This window comes from Harpia harpyja, chromosome 10, assembly GCF_026419915.1.
Source record: "Harpia harpyja isolate bHarHar1 chromosome 10, bHarHar1 primary haplotype, whole genome shotgun sequence".
NCBI lineage: Eukaryota > Metazoa > Chordata > Aves > Accipitriformes > Accipitridae > Harpia > Harpia harpyja.
Window position 1 is genome coordinate 25,075,645 of NC_068949.1, and position 21,933 is coordinate 25,097,577.

Consider the following 21,933-nt stretch of genomic DNA (forward strand, 5'->3'; position numbering starts at 1 on the left):
CCTTGGTAAAATGGTTTGGATTTTGTGTTTCCAACATTCTGGGTTTCAGTCATTAAGGCAGGTAAATAGAAGACAACAGAGGAAGCAGTCTCATAGCTTGTTCTGGCTACATCCCTGACTACACACCTACATTCAGTCCTAAGTATGGCTAATACTAAACCAGTCTTTATCTCTGCTCATAGACCTGCAGAAGAAACTGCAAGCCAGACCCCAATGGTTTAGCAAGGCAATTTTTATTCTCTTTCCCTCTGGGAAAGGAGGACAGAGGGCACCACAGAAAGGTCCTCCTTCGTCCTCAAGCCACCAATGGCTATGTATGAACCTAGCACATGCCTGCTCCCTGAAGTCTTAATTCTCTAACACACCAGTGACCTGATAGGGAACTATATTCCCCATTTGGCAATACAACTTTTATGTTACATTATCTTACATGAAAAAATGGGTTAAGATCCTAATCTAATGATAAGAGTTCTCCAGCTAAAATCTCAGTAATGAAGAGCAGAAGCAGTTGTTTTGACGATGTTGTTATGGCAATGCCCCAGCCGCATATCCTTCCCTACAAGGTAAGTACTAATGCCTCAGCCCACTAGAGACACAGTTAAACAAACCAAAGCATTCTGGCTAGGGCACTGCCTACTTGTGGTTTTCTACCTGGAATCTGAAAGCTGTTTTGATCTCACTTTGAGCACTACAACTGCATTTTACAATGATAGTTTAAGCACAAGATCAGTATCTAGTAAAATCACTTGCTGTTATCAATGAGTGACAGAGGCACCATTTCAACGAAGCCTTCTGCATAAATGCTTGCTTTCCTTAATAAAAAACTTTGCAGAAAAGAATAAGTAAGTAATAATTGCTCCCATTCATAAAGCAATTCTCATTCTTGGATCTTATGAGAATTACAGAATGGGACACAGAATGGCATTGCTTGAAATGGTGAGGTGCTGAAGTACCGAGTAGCTGAATGACCCTCGCATGGCAAAGCAGCAACTCAGGAGTGAAACTCAGTTCTTCCATCAAGTCCCATGACCACAGCATGAATGCACAGTTGTTCTACAAACACGCAGTGGTACACACCCAGGTATTGTTTCAAGTTTCATAACTGTGTCAGATTTCCTAACAACCTCTTCCCAGATTTTCTGCAAATCTTGCACTGCAACTCTGTATCTGTGTCCTGGTTTTGGCTAGGATAGAGGTAATTTTCTTTCTAGTAGCTGGTATAGTGTTATGTCTTGGATTCAGTATGAGAAGAATGTTGATAACACACTGATGTTTTCAGTTGTTGCTACGTAGTGTTTAGACTAAGTCAAGGATTTTTCAGCTTCTCATGCCCAGCCAGCAAGAAGGATCGAGGAGGGCACAAGATGTTGGGAGGGGACACAGCCAGGGCACCTGACCCAAACTGGCCAAAGGCATATTCCATACCATGTGACAACATGGCCGGTATATAAACTGGGGGGAGTTGGCCTGGGGGGATTGCTGCTCGGGAACTAACAGGGCGTCAGTCAGTGAGTGGTGAGCAATTGCATTGTGCATCGCTTGTTTTGTATATTCCAATTCTTTTATTATTATTGTCATTTTATTATTGTTATTATTATCATTATCAGTTTCTTCCTTTCTGTTCTATTAAACTGTTCTTATCTCAACCACGAGTTTTACCTTTTTCCTTCTGATTCTCTCCCCCATCCCGCTGGGTGCGGGGAGCGAGTGAGCAGCTGTGTGGTGCTTAGTTGCTGGCTGGGGTTAAACCACAACCACCTGAACAGTGGAAAGTACAAAGAACATAAACTTTTAGTTTGGGGAGAGGAGTTGTGGTTGTTGACAATATTGGCACGTGCACTTAATCGTCTAAAGTGGATAGAAGGAGAGGAAAGAAATGGGAGAAGGCTTTGTGAAGTATTTTCTTCACCTGTCAAAAAAGTGCATTGTTAAATTACCAAACCTTTGTAAGCACTAGATCTTGTGGCTGACAGAACCCAACGTTTAATTACTTCAGTAGGAAATGGTATTTTGCATATCAACTGAATATTGCCTTTATTTCTTTGGCAGTCACCAGGTCATCATGGAAGAGCAATAAACTTACTAACCGTTTATAAAGCCAATACTTGGCAAACTTCTTAAACCTTCCTCATTTCCAATTTTTATCCATAAAATATGATGAAATATCATCAAGGTTCATCAATGACTTTTGCATGCAGCTAGAAGAGTAATGAAAGGAAGAATAATGGCACCTATGCCTAGCATCTCTGCTCTTGTGCAGTATTTACCCCTGGACATTGGAAACTGAGGAGGGTGATGGAAATCACACCACCTATTTCCTTTTTTGCTTTCCTAGAGACCCAGTATAAATACTGAAAAAGGAATCCAAACAATCTGCCCCGTCCATCTAGTCCAGTATCTTCTGTTCTTGGATGATGCTACTTGATTCTCTGGGACCAGCAATTCGTGAATGAGTGTGGAAACCCAATATAAGATTTCAGATCTTCCATCACAGTGGAAAATCTATAGCAAGTTCACTGTGGATTACTCAGCTCACTAACTTGCTCATTCACGCTTACATCAAGCTACTTCACATAGTGGGAGACAAATTCGGAAAAACAACCTGAAGGCAAAAAACAAGGCTGGAAGTAAAACACAGGAGAATTAACAAGCTTTATTCCAGGTGCTGAACTTACAGCTGTGCCCGAAAACATCAGCAACAGAAATAAAATCACGAGATCATATGGCTTTAACAGAAAAGAAAGACCAACAAAAGGATGGCTTTAATGGCAGAGTTCAAGGAATTCAAAGAATAGGCCCCTTGGGGGTTTGGGGAGGGGAGTGAAGGAGGCTAACAGATCACAAACAAGAAATATAAATGAGAAAAAATTCAAAGAACAAGGCAAACACAGCAGAATGCTGAAGTTAAGTAAGAATCTCTTGCCTATGTCTGCACCACAGTGTGGTCAGAAGAACAATGCATTTCATCTCCAGTCTGCCTTGTGAATAGCTTTTAGAGCTGGCATGGATGTACCTGATACTATGCAAACCTGACAGGCATGCAGGTCCCTACATGTTCCAGATATGGTCCACCTGTGTATAAGTCCTTACTCATTGTGTATTGCTGTGTGCTTAGTCTTGCCAGTTTGGTCTTAGAAGTATGTGGGATACCAATGCTTGAATACACTCTTAAGTTCAGCAATACACTAGATAAGGTGAGGAGAGCATTCTCTTCAAAAAGGCCCTTTTCTTCATGGCTTTGTTCTCCAGACTTTTTTCAACATACCATTTTTCTGGTTTTTGCATTGCTTTGCTTTATTTCCAAAGGCTCCACGAAGTGCATCTGATGGATAACCTGTGTCTCCAGCTGCCATTTCAAAACGGAGATCTGATCTCCGTCTCCCCTCTTTAGTTGTTTGAGTTTAAAAGCCTTCCTCTTGCTGAGCTGAGGCTGCCTCACCTGGAAGAGCAAATTTTAATTTCTGCACAAGACCATCAGTCTGATACATTTCACTAAAATTACATTCATTTGCACACTCACTATATTCACATGCCACGTGCCCAATTTCTAACAAAGAAAGTAGGCTGCAAAGTTTGGCATCCAACATGTTTTATGGATGTTCTTATCTTGCTGTTGCCAGACAACCTGCCTAAAATGGATGCACGCCTTCATGTGATGCAACACATAAAAATGAATCCTTCCCTCAGGGAACAAATTATATGAACTACAAAAGACATGATCCAAAAACATACAGCTTTCTTGATAATGGAAGAAATATGCATTAACCTTACCTGTGTGACAGCGAAAATGCCGTTTCAAACAATTTCATGTATTTAACAGCAGAGAGATACAAACACTGAGAAAGCCAGCAATTATAAACAGATTAAAGGAATAACATTCTATCTTTTGTGAAGTAACTGCATTTAATGCAACTGCTGGAATTCTCATGGTACACTACACATGTCAATATGCCAAAGCAATTGACTATTTTAAACATTCACAGATTAAAAAACCCTCTAGGCAACTGGCAATTTGGAATTTCTCAAGGTGCCAAAAGACATAGGAAGCCTGCAGCCTAGATGAACTCTCCAAAGAGCTGGCCTTTCTCGGTGTCTACACAACTTTGCTGGTTGAGACGCTTGCTGCTGGCCCAGGCTGTGTGCTAGCATGAGCTCCTCAGGCAGGGTGGCAGGCAGCTATGCAGTTTGCACGTCGTGTGCAACTTGGACACGACGCACGTGCCTGGATCACTGCCTCTGCTCAGCTAAGAAGGTCCACAAAGCCTCTGCGACTTCCAACTCATATTATACCATCGAAGTGTACTGTTAAAACAGTGAATCATCGAATCACCTCCTAGCCAAGGTTACAAAGGCCTCCTGAATCTAAAACCAGATTCAGAACAATACTAGAAAACTGGATGCTTCCCAAAGCAAACTTGATACTTCAAGTTGCTTCTATTTTGCTCAAGGATTTTATCTTCTTTTCTCCCTTTCCATCTTAAGGTATTAAGATTGCTTATTAACTTATTTCTGACTCCATGGACCATAAGGGCAAATGACAATTCCCTCTAGCAATTAGAGAAATCGCTTCCCAAATGATGCTGGGAAAGCGTTCGGGATATTTTTGGTAACATTTAACATGATACGCCCAAAAGCACATGACAAAAGAGCTCTCAAAAGAGCACTTGTAGGTATCAGACCTGTTTAGTAATACCTACTCCATACGGACTAGCTTGGTTTTCCCTGAAATTTCATGTTCCCATTTTTATCGGTGTAGTCTGAAAAATGTTCTGACCCGCAGCATTTCAAACTCACTTAGTGTTAAACGATCACAGAAATTTAGGTAAATGATGAACTGGGCCCTACAGATCCCATTAAAGCTACTTAGCCAAACACTGATTAGAGTAAAAATCTAACCTGTGATGTTCTAAAGAGCTTTAAGCACATTACATTTCTTACAACAATTGTTTGTAAGGTCAGAGAACACACAAAGAAAGTACCTAAGAAAACAATAATTCAACCATCCTTACAGAAATAAGCCAAAACTACTTAAGGAAAACACTGCTCTGGGAAGAAAGATGATTCACAGCTAAGAGAAAGGTACTCTTCATTTAAAGAGTAGTGCATTTAAACTGCAGAACAAGACTCTTTTAAAGCATAAATCTGCTAATAAAAAATTATATTAAGTGACCGTTCAGGGTTCCTGGCTCATTACCCAGGAAATTCAGGTGTCAATTGACTATTTACCCCAAGTCGTTTAAATAACATGCATGTGTGAATGCACACACTTAAACACATGAATTTTTTTAATAAAAAACCTACAGAAAGAACACACAGAGCCAACTACCCTCTTTTCCCCCAAAATACAACCCTTGATAACAGAAACAAAGGCAAAAACTCTCTAGGCGTAGCAGGCTATTCTAACCAGTAACCCAAGAGCATTTTATAGTGTTTTGCCAGGGAAGCACAGTTGATTTCATGTAGTGCCTCACCTGACGCTTTGGGATGCAGCCAACCAGCACGTGTCCAGAGAAGGCTACGTAGGACCAGGCAGAAGACCAGTACTAGAGACGTCATCATTCATGAGCACCTACTGGTGCTATCAGCATTCTGCACTGTTTGGTGCTGTGAACATTTAAAGTCTTTATACTATTAAGAGTACCAGCGTATGGCAGGAACCCAGTAAGGCAGTGCTTTGAAACACCTGGCTACATCTCCAGCCTGCTACGCCATCGCCAACCTCCCACTCCCACAGCCCAGCCAGGACATATTTTGCAATCGGTATTTCAGGGCTTTCTGCAAAATTCAGACCTGAAGAAGCCAATGCATGACTTGCTTTCACAGGTCTGTCTTTCAGGACCATTCCCTTTGCTCACAGTCCTGTGTGAACAACAGTGACTCAAGACGGCCATTTCTCACTGACAAAGCAATTCTATGATTTGCACGGTGCTAAAAGCTGCAAAAGCCTCTTCTCTTAAACACAGAGGATTTAACCACTCTAAACGTACTTCTTTTTTAGCCTAAAAATCTGTAGTCATTAACTTCATTTCCACAGTCGGGGTGCTGCACTTGAAATGTCAACATATTCAGTAACGTTAAAGGAACTGAGGGTCCAGGTTCCCAAGGGTCACAGATAAACAAGTTTCAGCAAACAAGGGGTGTGCATTCTTCAGTCACAAAAAGATACTCTGGCACTCTCTCACTCAGAGGATGTTTAGGACCTGTTACTCATAAGAGCAAATCCTGCTGATTCTGGTTACCTTCCAACCACACAGCAGGAACAGGGAAAGTACAGCACCATACATCACAGATATCAAGGGAAGAAAAATGAAAATGCAGGGAAAGTAAAGGACAGAAGCAGAATTTTAATGTGCTCCATTAGTCTTTCCTGTATATCACTCATTAAGTGGGTCCCTGATATACGAGCAGGATAAGAATTCAGCATCTATCTGCAAGTCAGTTACCACCACCTAAATCCATGTCTCACAGCTGATGCTATCCAGTTTACTGATATTGATCACTGGTATATGTGTACATCATGTTCCCACCTTCTTTGCTACATCTGTCACAACAGCTTATGCCCACAAATGAAAATCGATTAAAGAAATCTTTTTGGTGGAAGACAAATTCTCAGAAGATTTAGATTTTCTACATTTTTGATACTTTTCCTACTCTCAGAGAAGATAAGCACAACTCAGGAGGCCAACAGGATGAAAACAAAATCCTACAGGAGATCTATGTTTGTTTAGGAAGGTCATTTCAACTTTTTTATTTAAAGAAGTTATTGGAGAAAAGATGGTATGGCCATATAGAATGAGGGGAAAGTCTTCCACAATGGCACTGAAAGCAAAATGGTAAGCCCCATTCTGTCAGGGACATCTTTTTTAGTTCTGTATTCAGCAGCAGTGCTTCTTGACAATAAGACCGTATCAGATCTTTTCTCTCTTCAGAATGTAGCAGCACTCAACAAAGCAAACAAAATACCAACATGGAGAAGGAATGGGTGGAAATGAATATTGAAACAGTATAAAAACCAATGGCAGGTCAACAGCTTTTGCATATGGTCACCAGAGGTTAAATCCTGGCTTTATGGAAGTCAGGGGGAATTCCACCACTAACGTCAATTCGGTCAGGAGTTCAGCCTCTGTCAGTAAGAGATGCTGCAGAAATGCAAAGAGTTCAGCAACAGACAACTGGGGCGATCAACATGTAGTGGGTTGACCCTGGCTGGATGCCAGGTGCCCACCAAAGCCGCTCTATCACTCCCCCTTCTCAGCTGGACAGGGGGGAGAAAATATAACAAAAGGCTCGTGGGTCAAGGTAAGGACAGTTTAATAAACTGAAAGCCAAGGTCGCGCGTGAAAGCAAAGAAAAACAAATGATATTATTCTCTACTTCCCATCAGCAGGCGATGTCTAGCCACTTCCTGGGAAGCAGGGCTTCAGAACGCGTAGTGGTTGCTCCGGAAGACAAAAATGCCCCCCCTCCGTCTCCCTTTACTTAGCTTTTATATCTGAGCTGACGTCATATGGTATGGAATATCTGTTTGGTTAGTTTAGGTCAGCTGTCCTGGTTATGTCCCGTCCCGAGATCTTGCCCTGCCCCAGCCTGCCATTGAGGGGGGGGGCAAAAATGTTGGGGAGACAGCCTTGATGCTGTGCCAGCACTGCTCAGCAGTAGCCAAAACACTGGTGTGTTATCAACACCTTTCTAGCTACTGATGCAGAGCACAGTGCTATGAGGGCTGCTATGGGGAGAATTAACTCCATCTCAGCCAGACCCAATACACAACAATAAGACAAGTCTTTATATGAAGACAGCTGAAGCAACAGAGTACTAAAAGAGAAAGTAAATAATTAAGGCAAAGTGAAGGAAAGACGCATAAGCGAAGTAATAATACTTCACAGTTGTGTCCTAGACCTTCAGAAGAACACTGGGAAGCACGTGACTCAAGCCAGCTACTGCAGGCTAAGACACATACACTTTGATGAATTATTTCCTGGAGGGAGCAATAAACCAGCACTCCATGTGGACACAGTGGTCCCACCAAAACCAAGAAGAAATGCCTGTGGTCTCAGGAAGACTCAGACTGAGCCACTATCACCATCCTGATCTGAAAAAAAAGTATTTCAATAACTGCAACTGGTAGTAGGCACACTTTAGCAGATTGGGACCTAAAGTAGTTTTAAAAATACCGATTTGCCTTAAAGCATGAGAAGCAGAGAAGAAGAAATTGCAGTTGGAGTCAGCTAGAAAAAAATGTGTTTGCCTCTGCACATGAAAATCTACATTTACTTCACATTCAGCAGGGAGAAGCAGCAGCACTTCTAGAAGAACCCCTGTGCAGGAAGGGACCGATGTGCAGTACTAACACTGAGCAACACCAAAGCCAAAGGAGCTGTGTTGGCTAAACAAAGCAGGGATGAGCCCAATGACCCAGCACAGTAGGACAGTCAACCCGAAGGCCAACAAACAGTAAAAGCAAAAAAAAAAAAAAAAAAGATGTTTTTTGAGCAGGTGGTGTAAATACAGAGTATGGTGCTCAGAGCACCCCTAACTACCACTCCTCGTCAGGGCAGCTGTAGCTTAAAAGGGACACTCTGTGTAGGCAGCCTCATCTCCCATCACTGTAATCCTAAAATCATCAGATTACAGCAGAAGACTGACTGAGGCAATCAGACGGGTGACTAACAAAACCTACCTGCTGAAAAGAAGCAGCTTTCCAGAAGAGCACTGCTCTTCACCTAGTTGGGAAACTTCAGCGCAGTCACCATCTAATAAGGAGAGTTGAGGTTTTTGTGTGTCTGAATGAGCTGAATGCCAGCAGCTGCTTAAGAAATAAATTTACCACCACAGTCCCAGGAACGCCTGCATTTTCTGCTAAAATAAAATCTCTGGGCCATTAGCCTATTGGAATCGAAGATTTTCCACTTAACTGAAGACATTTACTCATTCTCTTTCCGCAACTCTCATGCCCCAGTTCTAGTAAAATCCTGCTTGGTTTCAGAGTTTTTTATGGAAACGCACACACATCTGCTCAAAAGTACCGATATTATGCGAGTAGTATTAAACAATTCACTCCACTGGGTTCCTCTGCCTCTCGTATTTATTCCTATGGAACAGAAAATGAACTGCAGCTGTCAGAGTGCTGGCTGACCTACTGGGGACTGTACTGCACTCCTGCACACGTGCTGACATAGCATTTTCTAAAGTTTATTTCCCAAGGGGAAAGGTTTATAAATAAGTCTCATTCACAGTAAATCTCCTGCCCTTCATTCCCTAGAGCTTTGAGCGAGGGCAGTTTTTTGTCACAGGAAATTGCATCAAAGTTTTCAGAAAAAGTATATTAGCTTATACAATTTGCTTTTGTCAAACTGCCTTTAAAATGAGCCCCACCAGAGCTAGATTTTAAAAGATCAGTTTCAATCTTCTCTATGCTCACTGCTCTACACATTCATTATCTGCAGAAATCAGACTGGACATCTATGAAATCTGCAGCTGTTCTAGAAGATAACAGATTTTATTAAAATACTTTTTTTTTAAAGTAACTTTTAAAAAGCCACAAAGAACCACTACATGATTAAAGATATTTCTGTATACCTTCTGAAAATACATACAGTCACATCTCTAGGGAGGCTGTTTTCTCTTAGGCTCTCCACTTGTAACTGAGCGAGAAGCTGAAGCAATAAAAGAGGGGCTTCACCACAGGCTCTAGAACCCAGCAGAGAGGATTCACTTAGGAGGCAGGATCCTCAGTTTGCAAGCTTTTCTGCCTGGGGCATCACACTGACAACATGTTTGCCAATCACATTACAACAAGGTTCTGATCCAGAACTGGAAATTCCCAGTCTACACACTCCCTTCCACCAAATCTGTTTCTGATTCCTCTTAGTTTTTAAAATACAAAAGATAAAATTATCCCTAAATGTAAGTACTATCCCTCCAGTTTGAAATGACCACTGAAGTATTTTCCAGGAGATTAAAGAATAAGTAACTGTTGCTTTGGAAATCCATTTTTCTTAAAGGCCAAACCCCGGGCAAGCAATATTGCCTATCTGGACATTACAAGATGTCAACATTCTCCCTGAGATTTTAGTTTTAAAGGGGCGTTTCAGAAGGCATCTAGCAAAAAAAAAAAAGAAATATCAGATAATGTGCAGGCATTCTCTAAAAGATTAAATAGATGATTTGGCCAGATAAGCACTCTGGGGAAAGGCAGGAGTGCGGGGGGAAGGATTAGATGCTGATGAGCTGCATCTTGCAGTGCAGGCAGTGGGACTGATGAAACAGTAGCACAGGATAAGGATGCAACCTGCAAGAATAACTGGATTGAAGAACAACTGGATTGTGCTCTGAAATACAGAGACTTAAAAAGCACAAAGACTCAAACCGGAACATCCCGGTCCACATTCAGACTCCCCCATATTGGAGATTCACAATTTTGGGTTTCAGTACATTTACTAAAGGTGAGTGAGACCAATGTGAATTTGCAAGGAACCGCTAAAGGTAAGATATGGTTTACACCCTGTCTTTTGCATTTTAACCCTTTGCTTCCTCGTCACAATTCCATACATAAGTACTTTGCTTTGAGGAAGTTACAAATGTCACTGTGTTTTCAGAGGCATCCAGGAGGAAATTAATCAATGGGATTAAATAATCTGTTAGGGCAGGCAAGACCTGAGGCAGGTGAACAGGGATTTCTGCAACAAAACAAGGATCATGAACGGAAACCAACCCAGAGGAAAATGCAGGAAGGACTGACACTTAGAAAGGGTAACCACTTAAAAACTGATCAAAAGGTACAGTTCACCCTATAGTTATAACAGCTACCTATTAATCTTACAAATTAATTTTTAATAATCCTCAAAATAGGGAGATGGGGATATTTAAATATCAAGTCTGGAAAAAGCCCATGGCCCCTTGGACATGCTCCCTGTAGGCTCTAAGCTTCCCTTGCAAACTCTTGTTCAACATGCAGAAAGGAAGAAAACATCTCTTCTCTAGTGAAAAGCAGCTGGACAAACCTCTTCCAATCACTTAAAACTCAAAGGTCTAAAAACTCAAAGTAGCAAAATAGGCAGTCTTACCCTGCAGCTAAGAACAAAGCAGCACAGCAGAGAGGTAAATTACAAAAGCAAGAGTTCAAAGGGACAAGTGGCCAATTCTCTACAAACGCACTTAGAAAAACTAATACTTTTCTTCTGAGGTTCCTTAATACCATCTGCTGCTAGTACCCTGGAGGATAGAATGGATGACTTCAAAAAAAGGAGTAAAATTGGAAGAACCTCTCTTAATACAAACATGCATTTAGGTAACACCCAAATCGTCACTGAAAATAAGGCTGTACCACAGGGTTGAAACTTTAGCACACAATGAACGTTCTTCTTCTATATCACCTTTCCTCCAAAACAGTACTTCCTCTCCAAAAGGAAATACTGCAGTTGTTCAGTGCTGAACAGCACTAGGGAGCAGCTCAAGATAAGAGCTGAATAAGACAATATTTAAGATAAACTGTAAGAGGGACACGATGAGGCCAGTTTGCAATTTACTGCCTCTTGCAAAATAGACCCCTGGAGTTTGACATCAGTATCCTGAAGTAGGCAAATATGGTGGTCACTTGGCAGAGGAGAAACCTGAGGCACAGGGAAGTTATGCTGCCCTGAGTGAACTTCACCCCTACTTGTCCTACTCTTATATGTGGTGTTGCTCAGTGCCACAGCCAGCAGCTGTGGCCTGTTACAGGCACATGGCTGAAGAGTGCATGTGGTTTGCACAGGATGAGTTTCACATACAGTGAAGCTGTGCCAAAGCAAGGAGAACATGATCGAGATCTCTCCCTTCCATTCTTCTTGGTCATGTCTGTTCTGGTTTCAGCTGGAATAGAGTTAATTTTCTTTCTAGTAGCTGGTATAGTGTTATGTCTTGGATTCAGTATGAGAAGAATGTTGATAACACACTGATGTTTTCAGTTAGTCTAAACACTACTTAGCAACAAGTCAAGGATTTTTCCAGCTTCTCATGCTCAGCCAGCAAGAAGGCTGGAGGGGGGCACAAGATGTTGGGAGGGACACAGCCAGGGCACCTGACCCAAACTGGCCAAAGGGATATTCCATACCATGTGGCAACATGGCCGGTATATAAACTGGGGGGAGTTGGCCTGGGGTGAGTGTGGCTCGGGAACTAACTGGGCATCAGTCAGTGAGTGGTGAGCAATTGCATTGTGCATCACTTGTTTTGTATATTCCAATCCTTTTATTATTATTGTCATTTTATTATTGTTATTTTTATCATTATTAGTTTTTTCCTTTCTGTTCTATTAAACTGTTCTTATCTCAACCCACGAGTTTTACCTTTTTTTTTTCCCCCGATTCTCTCCCCCATCCCACTGGGTGGGGGGAGTGAGTGGCTGCGTGGTGCTTAGTTACTGGCTGGGGTTAAACCACGACAAAATCTCCAAGCTGGATCTTGTCAGGGCATTGATTTTCACATGGAGTATCAGACTTCGGGATCTGCCTGAAGAGCTGCCTCCCGGAGCCCACCACCTGGCAAAGCACTAACTACACCTTAGCACGTGCTTCCCCCAAGTCAGAAGAACAGTCTCATTCACCCCACCAATCCTCCCCCCTGAAACTTTTCTATTTGTCCCCATCACTTGTAAACGTGATCCCAAATTCTCCTTGTACTTCCCTGACTGTACAACAGCCTTTAGATCTCTAAGCATAGTGGCCCATGAGAATGCAGAAGGTGCTCCACAATGCCCTCATTCCCGTACATGGAGGCAAGCAAACTGCGGGTAATACAAACAATAAATCAACATTCAAAGATGCCTAATTTTTTTTTTTTTGGTTACAGGTGAGGTACTACAGCATCAGGAATATACAGGCTTTTAAAAAAAAGTTGGGATTTGGGATCTTGGGAGTTGTTTAGATTTTGGGATTCAAGATTAAAAACCACTACTTTGGACAATAGTTGTGTGAGGACTTCTCACCTAGGTACTTTGATATTTACATTTTTCAAACCTTTGGCACATGCAGAAACCCTGCTGCCCATGCCATGGTCATAACTGAAGCATAGCAGTGGAACTGAAGTAAGAGGATTACATTTCAGGAGGGACATGTTTTGGTGCGAGACTAGAGGCTTAAGGGGATTAAGAGATAGGAGCTGCTTCCCAGAGTGACAGGGTGAAAACCAGCAAAGCCCACACGTAAACATTGCTTTGTATCCTTCAGCAGCAGAGAGATACAGTGAGCAGAACAGCAAATGAACCAGCGAACACATCAACTGCGCCTTCAGCCACCTCCACTGTCCCCAGCACCATCTTAACTCACATCATACCTGCATTTTCTGTCTCCTTGTGCCTTTTATCACCCTTGTTTCTTCTGAGCTGCTGCTCGTCCCACAGGAACCAGCCCTTTTCTCCTGTTTTTCTATTATTATCTATATTGTCTTTCTCTGTATCATTCCCCATCACCAATGGAAAACAATTTGGAAATACTTTTTAATTCAGTGCAAGGAAAGAATGTTGGGATGCTATATAAAGGAGGGTGACTTCCATATCAAGAAACTAGAATGGGTAGGAATATAGCTGTCTTCATAAAATCTAATCCTGGGTAGAAAGGGGAACTCCTGTAACTTTTAGAAAAAAGGACTGCAATCATTTTTAAATTCAGGAGGATTTTATTTTTCTGCTAGATAACACTCCTCAAAGGTGAAGCATTAGATTTGGCTTCCAGTTCAATATGCCCTTCTAACAAATACTTACAGAAGCGGTGGTTTTATTCCCTGAAAGCTATAGAGTTAAACTCACTAACAAGAGTTACAAATGCCAGAGGGCCTAACATGACTGGAACATGCTATCTGGATATAATTTAGAAATTAGAAAACTGTGCCAAATTCAACTGATGCTTTCAAGAAAGAAGAGAATTCAGGAGCAGGGTTGTGTGGTGCTAAGCATTGTGACATGTGGCTAAAGGCTGGAATTGCTTCAGAAAGCTTATAACTCAATACAAGAAAATTTAACGATGACTACAGCAACCTGACAACAGACACTAAGAGGGATGGATACTGGTGTATTGAGTAAAAGCTGCCAGGCATATTTGTCAAATGCATTAAAATACACACATACATACAAATATATTAAAAAAAAACCCCTACAAACTACATTTTGGTTTCATTTAATAGAAATAAACTGCACTAGACAGGGCTGAATCTCAAGGGCTACAGTAAACTCAGACAAAGAAACCCTCTCAAAAGAGAAGTCCTGCAAGTGTCATCTGAATTTTAATGACAAGGTAGTTGATTTCGTTTGTATCACAGACAGCATCCAAGAAGAAAAGCAAGGTTAGGATGACCACTGAGCCAGGGCTGGGGAACCGGGAGGTGCACTTTCTGTAGTCAGACCTTTATGGCCTTGGATACTAAACTTTCCCAAAGCTCAGTTGAAAAGAATGGGACAGAAAGTCAGAGATCACCTCTGAAAAGCGCTGACAGGTAAAACTGGTTCATATCTATAAATGGTAAAGAAGAGGACAACTTGCAAAAATGCTCACATTACAATAAGCATACTTAAATTCTCTTCCCACTGCTGTTCAGGAGCTCATGCTTCCTCCTTGTTAAATTCACTTCTTGATATTGCAGATGCTCTGCTTTCATTTCAAATATATCTGTGTTCACCTTTCTTTTTCTTTCAGTGAAAAGCATGTTAACATCTTGCCTGGAGTCAGACATGTGAGAAGGCTTCTACTTGTGCTTCCACAAATCAAAAGCAGCTGCTACATGGCATGGCAGAAGTAAAAACTCTTAAATAAAAAGCAGAAGAGCAAAAAGGGGAAAGGAGGATAGAGCAAGTAATAAGCAGTGTACCCTGCAATACAACTGAGGAAGCAAAAAAAAAAAGAAACAATCCTCCCCTCCTCCTAATTTTTTGTTTTGTTTTTTTAATGGCAAGATGACTTCTACATTTCTTTGTTGAATATGGGATGAAAAATGTAGGTCTTCTGATGAGAGACAATTTGCAGAAACCATTCATGGTTTGAAGCATCAAGAAAAAGTGCACTGAAGGGCCTGCTTCACATGCTGCTTCATGGGCTAGACAAGAATATCTAATGGCAAAGGAGAATGAGGAATTCCCTTTCCAACTGTACCCACCCAAGGAATGTCCTTGTCCCTTGTTGTACCTTGCCCACTTTCAAGATAATGGGCTGCAGAAATGAGACTGTTAACATCCATCCTACAGCTGCTGCATCTCAGAAATCCTTTGACAAAAGAACCTCAGCTCCTACCACTAAGTCTCTTCCAGTTGTCATCTGCCATAATATTATAGTGAGTTCGTAGAATACGCAGAGTTGCTTGACTAAAAGACATTAAAGTGTCTTTTAAAAAATTAGGAGACAAAAATCTGCCTTTGGGTCAGATTATCACTGCATTTACCTAGCTTGATTCTTCTATGGCATTATATGAATTTGGCCTCTGTTCTATTTGTTTTTTAAAAAGGCTACCTTTGTTTTATTTCTTGAATTATCACATACATTGCTTTACGCCTGTTGCTCTCCACCCAGGACAGCTAGTGACACTGTATGCTAGATAACTTGGAGATAGTCTTAATCTTACCTCTAAAAGGGCTTTGCTCCAGTATAGCTGAGGGAAACAGAGAAGGAAAAGAAGAGTTCATAGAAATGGTTTATTCAGCTTGTAATGAGCTACAATTCTCATTATCTGTAACACTGGTGCTTACAGTTTATTAGAAGGACTCATGTCTTCTTATTTTTAAACCACACTGGTTAGGTTAAAGCTACCTTACTTAGGAATTGGCTTGGTCCTGGCACCACTCTTCAACTCCCCTTTACATTTAACACAGCATTTTTTGGCAGAAGAGAAAATGCCCAATGCATAATTAAGAGCTTGGATAGTGTTGTAATTCATTTAAGCGTCACAGGTATGCCATGACAAACCACAGTGCAAAAGCAACTCGTACCCCCCACAAAACTCCCTGCCTTGCAAAGCCAGTATTAGTTTCCCAATCAAAAGAAGTTTTATGGACAGGGAGATCTTTCTTAGTTTTCCTTTTGCCTGTCTACAGTGTGTTTGCCATTTGAGTACAGGTATTGTGGTAAACCACAAGCCTTCAAAGTACAGCTCAGATTTTTAGCTCTCTTACCCTTACAGCCATCAGAAAAAATTGATAAAAAGTCTTTTCATTGTGAAAACGCTTCCAGTTGAAATACACAGGCAGCCTGAAACAGCTGGTCAAATGGGGGCAAGCCATTCAGCTGAAATGCTGATGTGGCAATGATGGAGTACAGTAACAATAACTTGTCACCAAAGTTCATTACTTTAAGGTTGATGAAAAACAACACGGACAGTTATAAACCATTGCCCCTTTGAAACCAGCAGCTCCCAAGCTTTCCCATACACAAAGCCATTTCAGAGATGCTGACTGCAGCTAGGCTCATCGTTTCTTAATTGACGAGCTTCTGTCCAACTGTAATAACTGCAACAGACGACAGGAGAGACAATCACCACGTCAACTCCTACTCTGACCCTTGATTGTAACCTGGGAAATGGGAAGCCAGCAGAAGTCAGGAGACTAATTTGACTTGAAACAAGGGATATTTTTAGGGAGAACAACACAGTCAGTGCTATCATGAAGACCAGAGTGGGTGAAGGGCCACAATTATGGGAGAAAGCAGTATTAAAAAAAAAAAACCCAACTTAGCAGAAATATAGTCCCTGAATAACGTTGACAGAGAAAACACAGGGATTATTACTCTAACCACGATGGCCCAGCCTGGATTTGAAAGCAGAGCTGGTGCCTCAAATAGCCTAAGGTATTACATCTGGCTCTTCAAACTAATCTGACCCCTTTGAGACAGACAAATACTTCCTTGGGGAAGAGTGTTGTTACATTTCAGAGTCCTAATGTTAACCACTGACTGTCAATCGATAAAACAAGCACCCCAATGAGTCATAAAACTAATTTTCCATTAGACAGCAAGAGAGAAACTGATGACAAGAAACAACAACAAAATTAGCCGTTAACAGAAACCAGATGGAATAGCAAAAACTATTCAAAGAAAACTATTAACTTAATATCAAGAAAAAGAAATAACAGTGTGTAGTAACCACAAAACGTCTCAATATGGAGACCAACCAACCATCAAGGTCAACATAAGGGAGCTTAAATTGGTTGGTTTTGAGATTGCTTCCTGTTACGCTAGGCTAAGCTGGGAACTTGACGTTAAATTAGAAAGAAAGGGAAAAAAAGATACCCAGACAAGAGAAACACAAAACCCCATGTAGACAGCAGCCCAGCTGCCCAACAGAAAGCGCAGAAACCAGGCCCTGGAAGAACATTTTAAAGACATTTCTTCCTCTTCCCCTTCCCAACCCCTCCTGCTACCTCAGTGCCGCCTTCTCTTTTCAACAGCCAATTTCTATTACTGAAGAGCTTCAGATTCACTTGTACTAAAAAAAAAAAAAAAAAAAAAATTCATATGTCTCCACAGTGCACACTAGGACCTACTATAAGGTTTGCCTAGGAATATGCCAATTCCAGTCACCAAATTGCCACTGAAGCACTACTGACTCTAGTACTCAAATCCAAATTGTTCACAACTTTTTAAACAACTACAATTCAGTTTTGTCAACCTCTGATACACAAAAAAACATGACTCAAGTTTCAAAATAATGAAATTAGCTTAAAATTCATAAGACAAATGCGTACATCCCCAATCACAGAGGCTGAGTACACCAAAATACACATGATAAAAATAAGTCAGCAACACTGCCTAGTAACTGCAAGAGACAGGAAGAAAATCTTAAAAATACACGTTTCAAGCATTAGTTAAAAAAAAAAAGTAAATAAGATTAAAAAAAAGGAACCTTTATCTTCTTTTGGTTATATGCAGGACAGATGCATGGGTATGGTGCTTCCATGCTCAATCCAGAGATCACAAAATTACCATTTCTTTTAACATAATAATCTAATTACTTCAGTACCACTATTTAGATTTTGCTTTTGAAAGCGTTACATCTCAGGAAGAACCAACAGTACACTTTTTTTTTTTGGCTGGGGGTGGGGATGGTGATTTGGGTTTTTTTGTTTGGTTTGGTTTTTTTCCTTTACGGTGACTGAAATTCAGGTGGTTTGTTTGGTTTTTTTTTTTTCACCAAGTGAGGCTGCGATTCACAGAGGCAAGGCTGTCTGAGATTATCACCTAGCCAATAGGTTGAAGTCATTACGTCCTTTGCCACAAGGCAAAATGGAGAAACAAGGGATGAGACAAAGCGGGGGGGTATAATCTGTGTAGTCTGTCAGCCCTGAATGGCTTAACTGAAGAAATGGGAAAATCACCCTCTTGCAATGCTCTTCTACATTACCTCACCTTCCCTGAGACAATAAACTCTTTGGAGCACATCCTATGTCTTTCGGCACTTCTAGACAGCTTTACAGTACCCTTCTGGTGTCTGCAGATAACAACAAAATAAGAGAACTTGGAAGAAACAGCATCTGTGGATATGCTCTGTCCAGCCGTATGATGAAAGGCTTGAGTTGGGCCCTTTTGATTTCCTCATGCCTAGCCTCATAAAGAAAGCACATTAATTTAATTAATTCAATTGAATGAAAAATTATTCACCACCAAGCAGAAGACAAAGTTCAGGGCAAGGGTATTTTAACTCATTTCAAGAAGGGCAGTTCCCAGTCAGACTTTACGGAGCCTGTGAAGCCACACTGGGGGAGACAACTTCTACCTCCTTCAAACCCACTGTGGAACTGCTTTTCTGAGAAGCTAAATCACTTCAGAGAGAGTAAAAGGTGACATGAACCTCACAGGTTTTGCTCCTAAGAGAAGTGGAGGAACTTCACAACATAGTTCTTCAGAGACCTACTTTTCTTCAGCCAATCTGACTCATTAAAGCCTAATTTCTGAGATGACTGGCAAAGGCATTGATTTCTTGGCTGTTCTTGATCATCTGGGTTTAAGCCATAGAAGGTTCCCACACACCTATAACAGCCACCAAGTAAATAAATTTAGCAGCACTAGTTATCTGGTGAGCTTGAAGTCAAGGTAATGAAGTAGCACCAGGAAAGTCCCTAATCATGATCTTTGTCTTTCATCCACGTATTGCAGACAGATGAGAAAGGCACGTTGCTAACAAAGAAACGTATGAATTCTGACACGTTACAAAAGAGTACTTTCAGCAAATGCAACCATAAGAAAGAAATGTGTAGCTTTAGCAACAAGTGGAAAGAATCTGTAAGTGAAAACAACATACCCAGAAGAAGTGATGTTTAACAAAAATTAAATCCTGATGGCAAAAACACATCAAGAAGAAACATGAAAGGGAAGGAGAGCAAGCCACAAAGACATCAAAAAGGAGAGGAGGTGGGAGGAACAGCATAATCTGAAATTCTCTCTGTTCGTTACAGATTTATGATTGTTAAAGAGCCAGATAGAAGAGGTTTGTCTTTTTTCTTTTTTGTATGTGTGTGTCTTGTTTTTCTCAGCAACTCAATGTAATAGTAACTTTGCAAAGTTCAGCTCTGCCTGAATTGTCTATTGACAATTGCCCATTTTTGCCCTTCTCCAAATGCTCTTCTAACATTGTCATGCAGTGGTAGGGTTTCCCCATTGAGGCTGACTCATTTCTGTTGTAGCTGCCAAGACTCCTGATCTTCCAAAACCTTTGTAGCCCTTTGACATGGCTCAGAGTGAAGGAGTCTATGTGGCATGTGAAGCACTGTTAACAAATACAGAAGGTATGGCTTGGTAGCTATAACACTTGTGGCCACGCTGCGTATGACAGACAATTCTCTGTCAAACCAGTCCTATCGCAAAAGCTTTAGCAGTTTGCATCATCTTCTAAAAAGTTACTTCTAGACACCCTTACTGAAAGCCATGGGGGCACGTTTATGCCTTGGAAGAAGAAAAGTGTGGCCAGACAGCAGTACAGTTGAGTAATTTTCATGAAGAGATGACAAATTATGCTAATCAGAATCACCAATGCTAGTTAGGGCCAGGCTGCCTTTAACAGGTGCAGTTAAAATCCACAGACACCACTCAGAAATCAACACATCAAAGCTTTGAGAATTACAGTAATCACATATGATTATTTAACAGGAAGGTTAAACAAGAGCAAAATGGGCAAAGCAGGAGACAAGCCCTTTCCCTGCATTTGCAGGTACTCCTGCTACCTCTGCTGAAAGAAAACATAGGCCTCAGAAGGGAACAGCCCAACAGCAGTTCTAGTGAAGGAAGTGGCCAAGGATACATCACTGATTTCTGAGTCAGGGAGCTGTGCATTCATGGTTTCATCGTTGGTTTCGCACACTCCTTAGGCAAGCCACTTCAATTTATACTTCAGTTCCTCAGGAGGAAAATGGAGCAAGTAAAACTTTTTCTTGCCACGTGAGCTCACTTTTTTAGACTGAGTTTTGAGAGACCAAAGGTGTCCTTTTTCTATGTATCTACAATACCTAATACCTAGTAAAACAGGACATAACATAAGGAGTCTTCAGTGCCACTGTCACACAACGACACCAAAAAATAATGCTTGAAGAGTGAAACCCCCTGTTCTCAAAAGTGACTGTAAGTGCAGCCTTGCTATAAACCCCACAGAGACTCTAAATGTCACCAGAAACTGGAAGTGGAGCAGGCAAGGACCACACTACGAGCTGACCTTGGCTTTCAGAAGTCCAAAGGAATATCTGTGAGAATTTAAAACATAGAGGATAAAAAGTATTTCCAGACAAATCAACAGTAATAAGAATTACCTCACCATGACTGATGCCAAGGTTTAACCTTTTGAAAGAAGCATACTGTCAGACAGGTCTACAGTGATACCCCAATGAAACCAACCTTAGTTTAAGAAGGAAAGGCACTCATACAGAAAAGACAAGTTTTGTACTAAGTCAGAATCTCTCCTAAGCCTGGATTCCCGACTCCTCAATTTATTGGAAAGAGACTGTAATAGGCAAACATGACTTCCAACCATCAAAAGAAAAATATGCTATTAACCTCTCGCTCTCTGATATACTTGAAGAGTGTGTTACCCTCCTGCTGAGATGGTTTGTCAGGCTAAAGTTTTTGGGGCAGCAGGGCAGGCAAGCTACTTCATTTTCAGTTAGAAGTTGAATTTTCTTTTGCGATCTTTACATACAAAGCCCAGGCCATATTATTTTCACAGCTGTTTGACAGACCAAACCTGTACTTATATTTGTATCCCCATAGAAAAAAACTAGACAACAAACCAGCATTACTAATTGATCGAATTCATATTCCAAATCAGACACCAAACATTTTGTGACTAAGGATCAGAACTTTTACTAAAGACATTTCAAGGAGGAAATGAATTTCAAATGGCGTTTTCTAAAGAATTTACTAAATATAAAGAAAGTTTGGTTTTTTTTTTTTTTGAGAACTGCCACTCTGGCTATGCCCATTTTCCCTTGAATTCTTCCAACTTCAGCATGGGAGAATAAACAAGAAATCTTCAACACTCTTATAACTTAAATTCATCTTTGAACCAGGTCTGAAAAAGGCTAGTAGTCTAGGAAAAAAACCCAAACAAACAAACAAAAAAATCCAAAGGAAAAAAAGTCAAGATTTTTTCCAAAGGAAGTTTAGATACATGAAGTTACCAAAAATTTAGCACAGTCATATTGCGTAAATAAGCTGGAAGATTTTCTGTTCTGTTTTTTTGGAAGACAAGTGAACTAAGTTTAAAATAACTGTCAGACACATCGTTTTAGCTTTAAGTGAATACTTGATTGTTGTATCTATGCATACGGATGTTTGGTCAAGAAGATATTTCTAAAATCAATAGTATCTGGTTTTGAAATCCTAAATTCTATTACTTTCTAAAAGTAGCCTGGTCCCTCTTCCCTTGAAAGTATCAATAAGTGCATACTCTAAGACATTTTGGGATGGGATTTTGTCAAATTCTTTCTGTAAA

At 40.8% G+C, this 21,933-nt stretch overlaps 1 protein-coding gene across 12 annotated transcripts in view; it reads right to left on the minus strand.

The window, feature by feature from the left end:
* The window catches only part of MARCHF8 (membrane associated ring-CH-type finger 8), a 100,079-nt gene that overhangs the window by 27,413 nt on the left and 50,733 nt on the right, over positions 1-21,933 (minus strand). For 7 of the 12 annotated variants that reach the window (XM_052798500.1, XM_052798503.1, XM_052798511.1 and 4 more), the window contains one exon: positions 3,266-3,439. The exons of the other annotated variants lie outside the window; for them this stretch is intronic. In XM_052798500.1, coding sequence (XP_052654460.1) covers positions 3,266-3,439 — 174 coding nt within the window. The remainder of the gene's footprint in view (positions 1-3,265; positions 3,440-21,933) is intronic. 12 annotated transcript variants of the gene reach the window in all.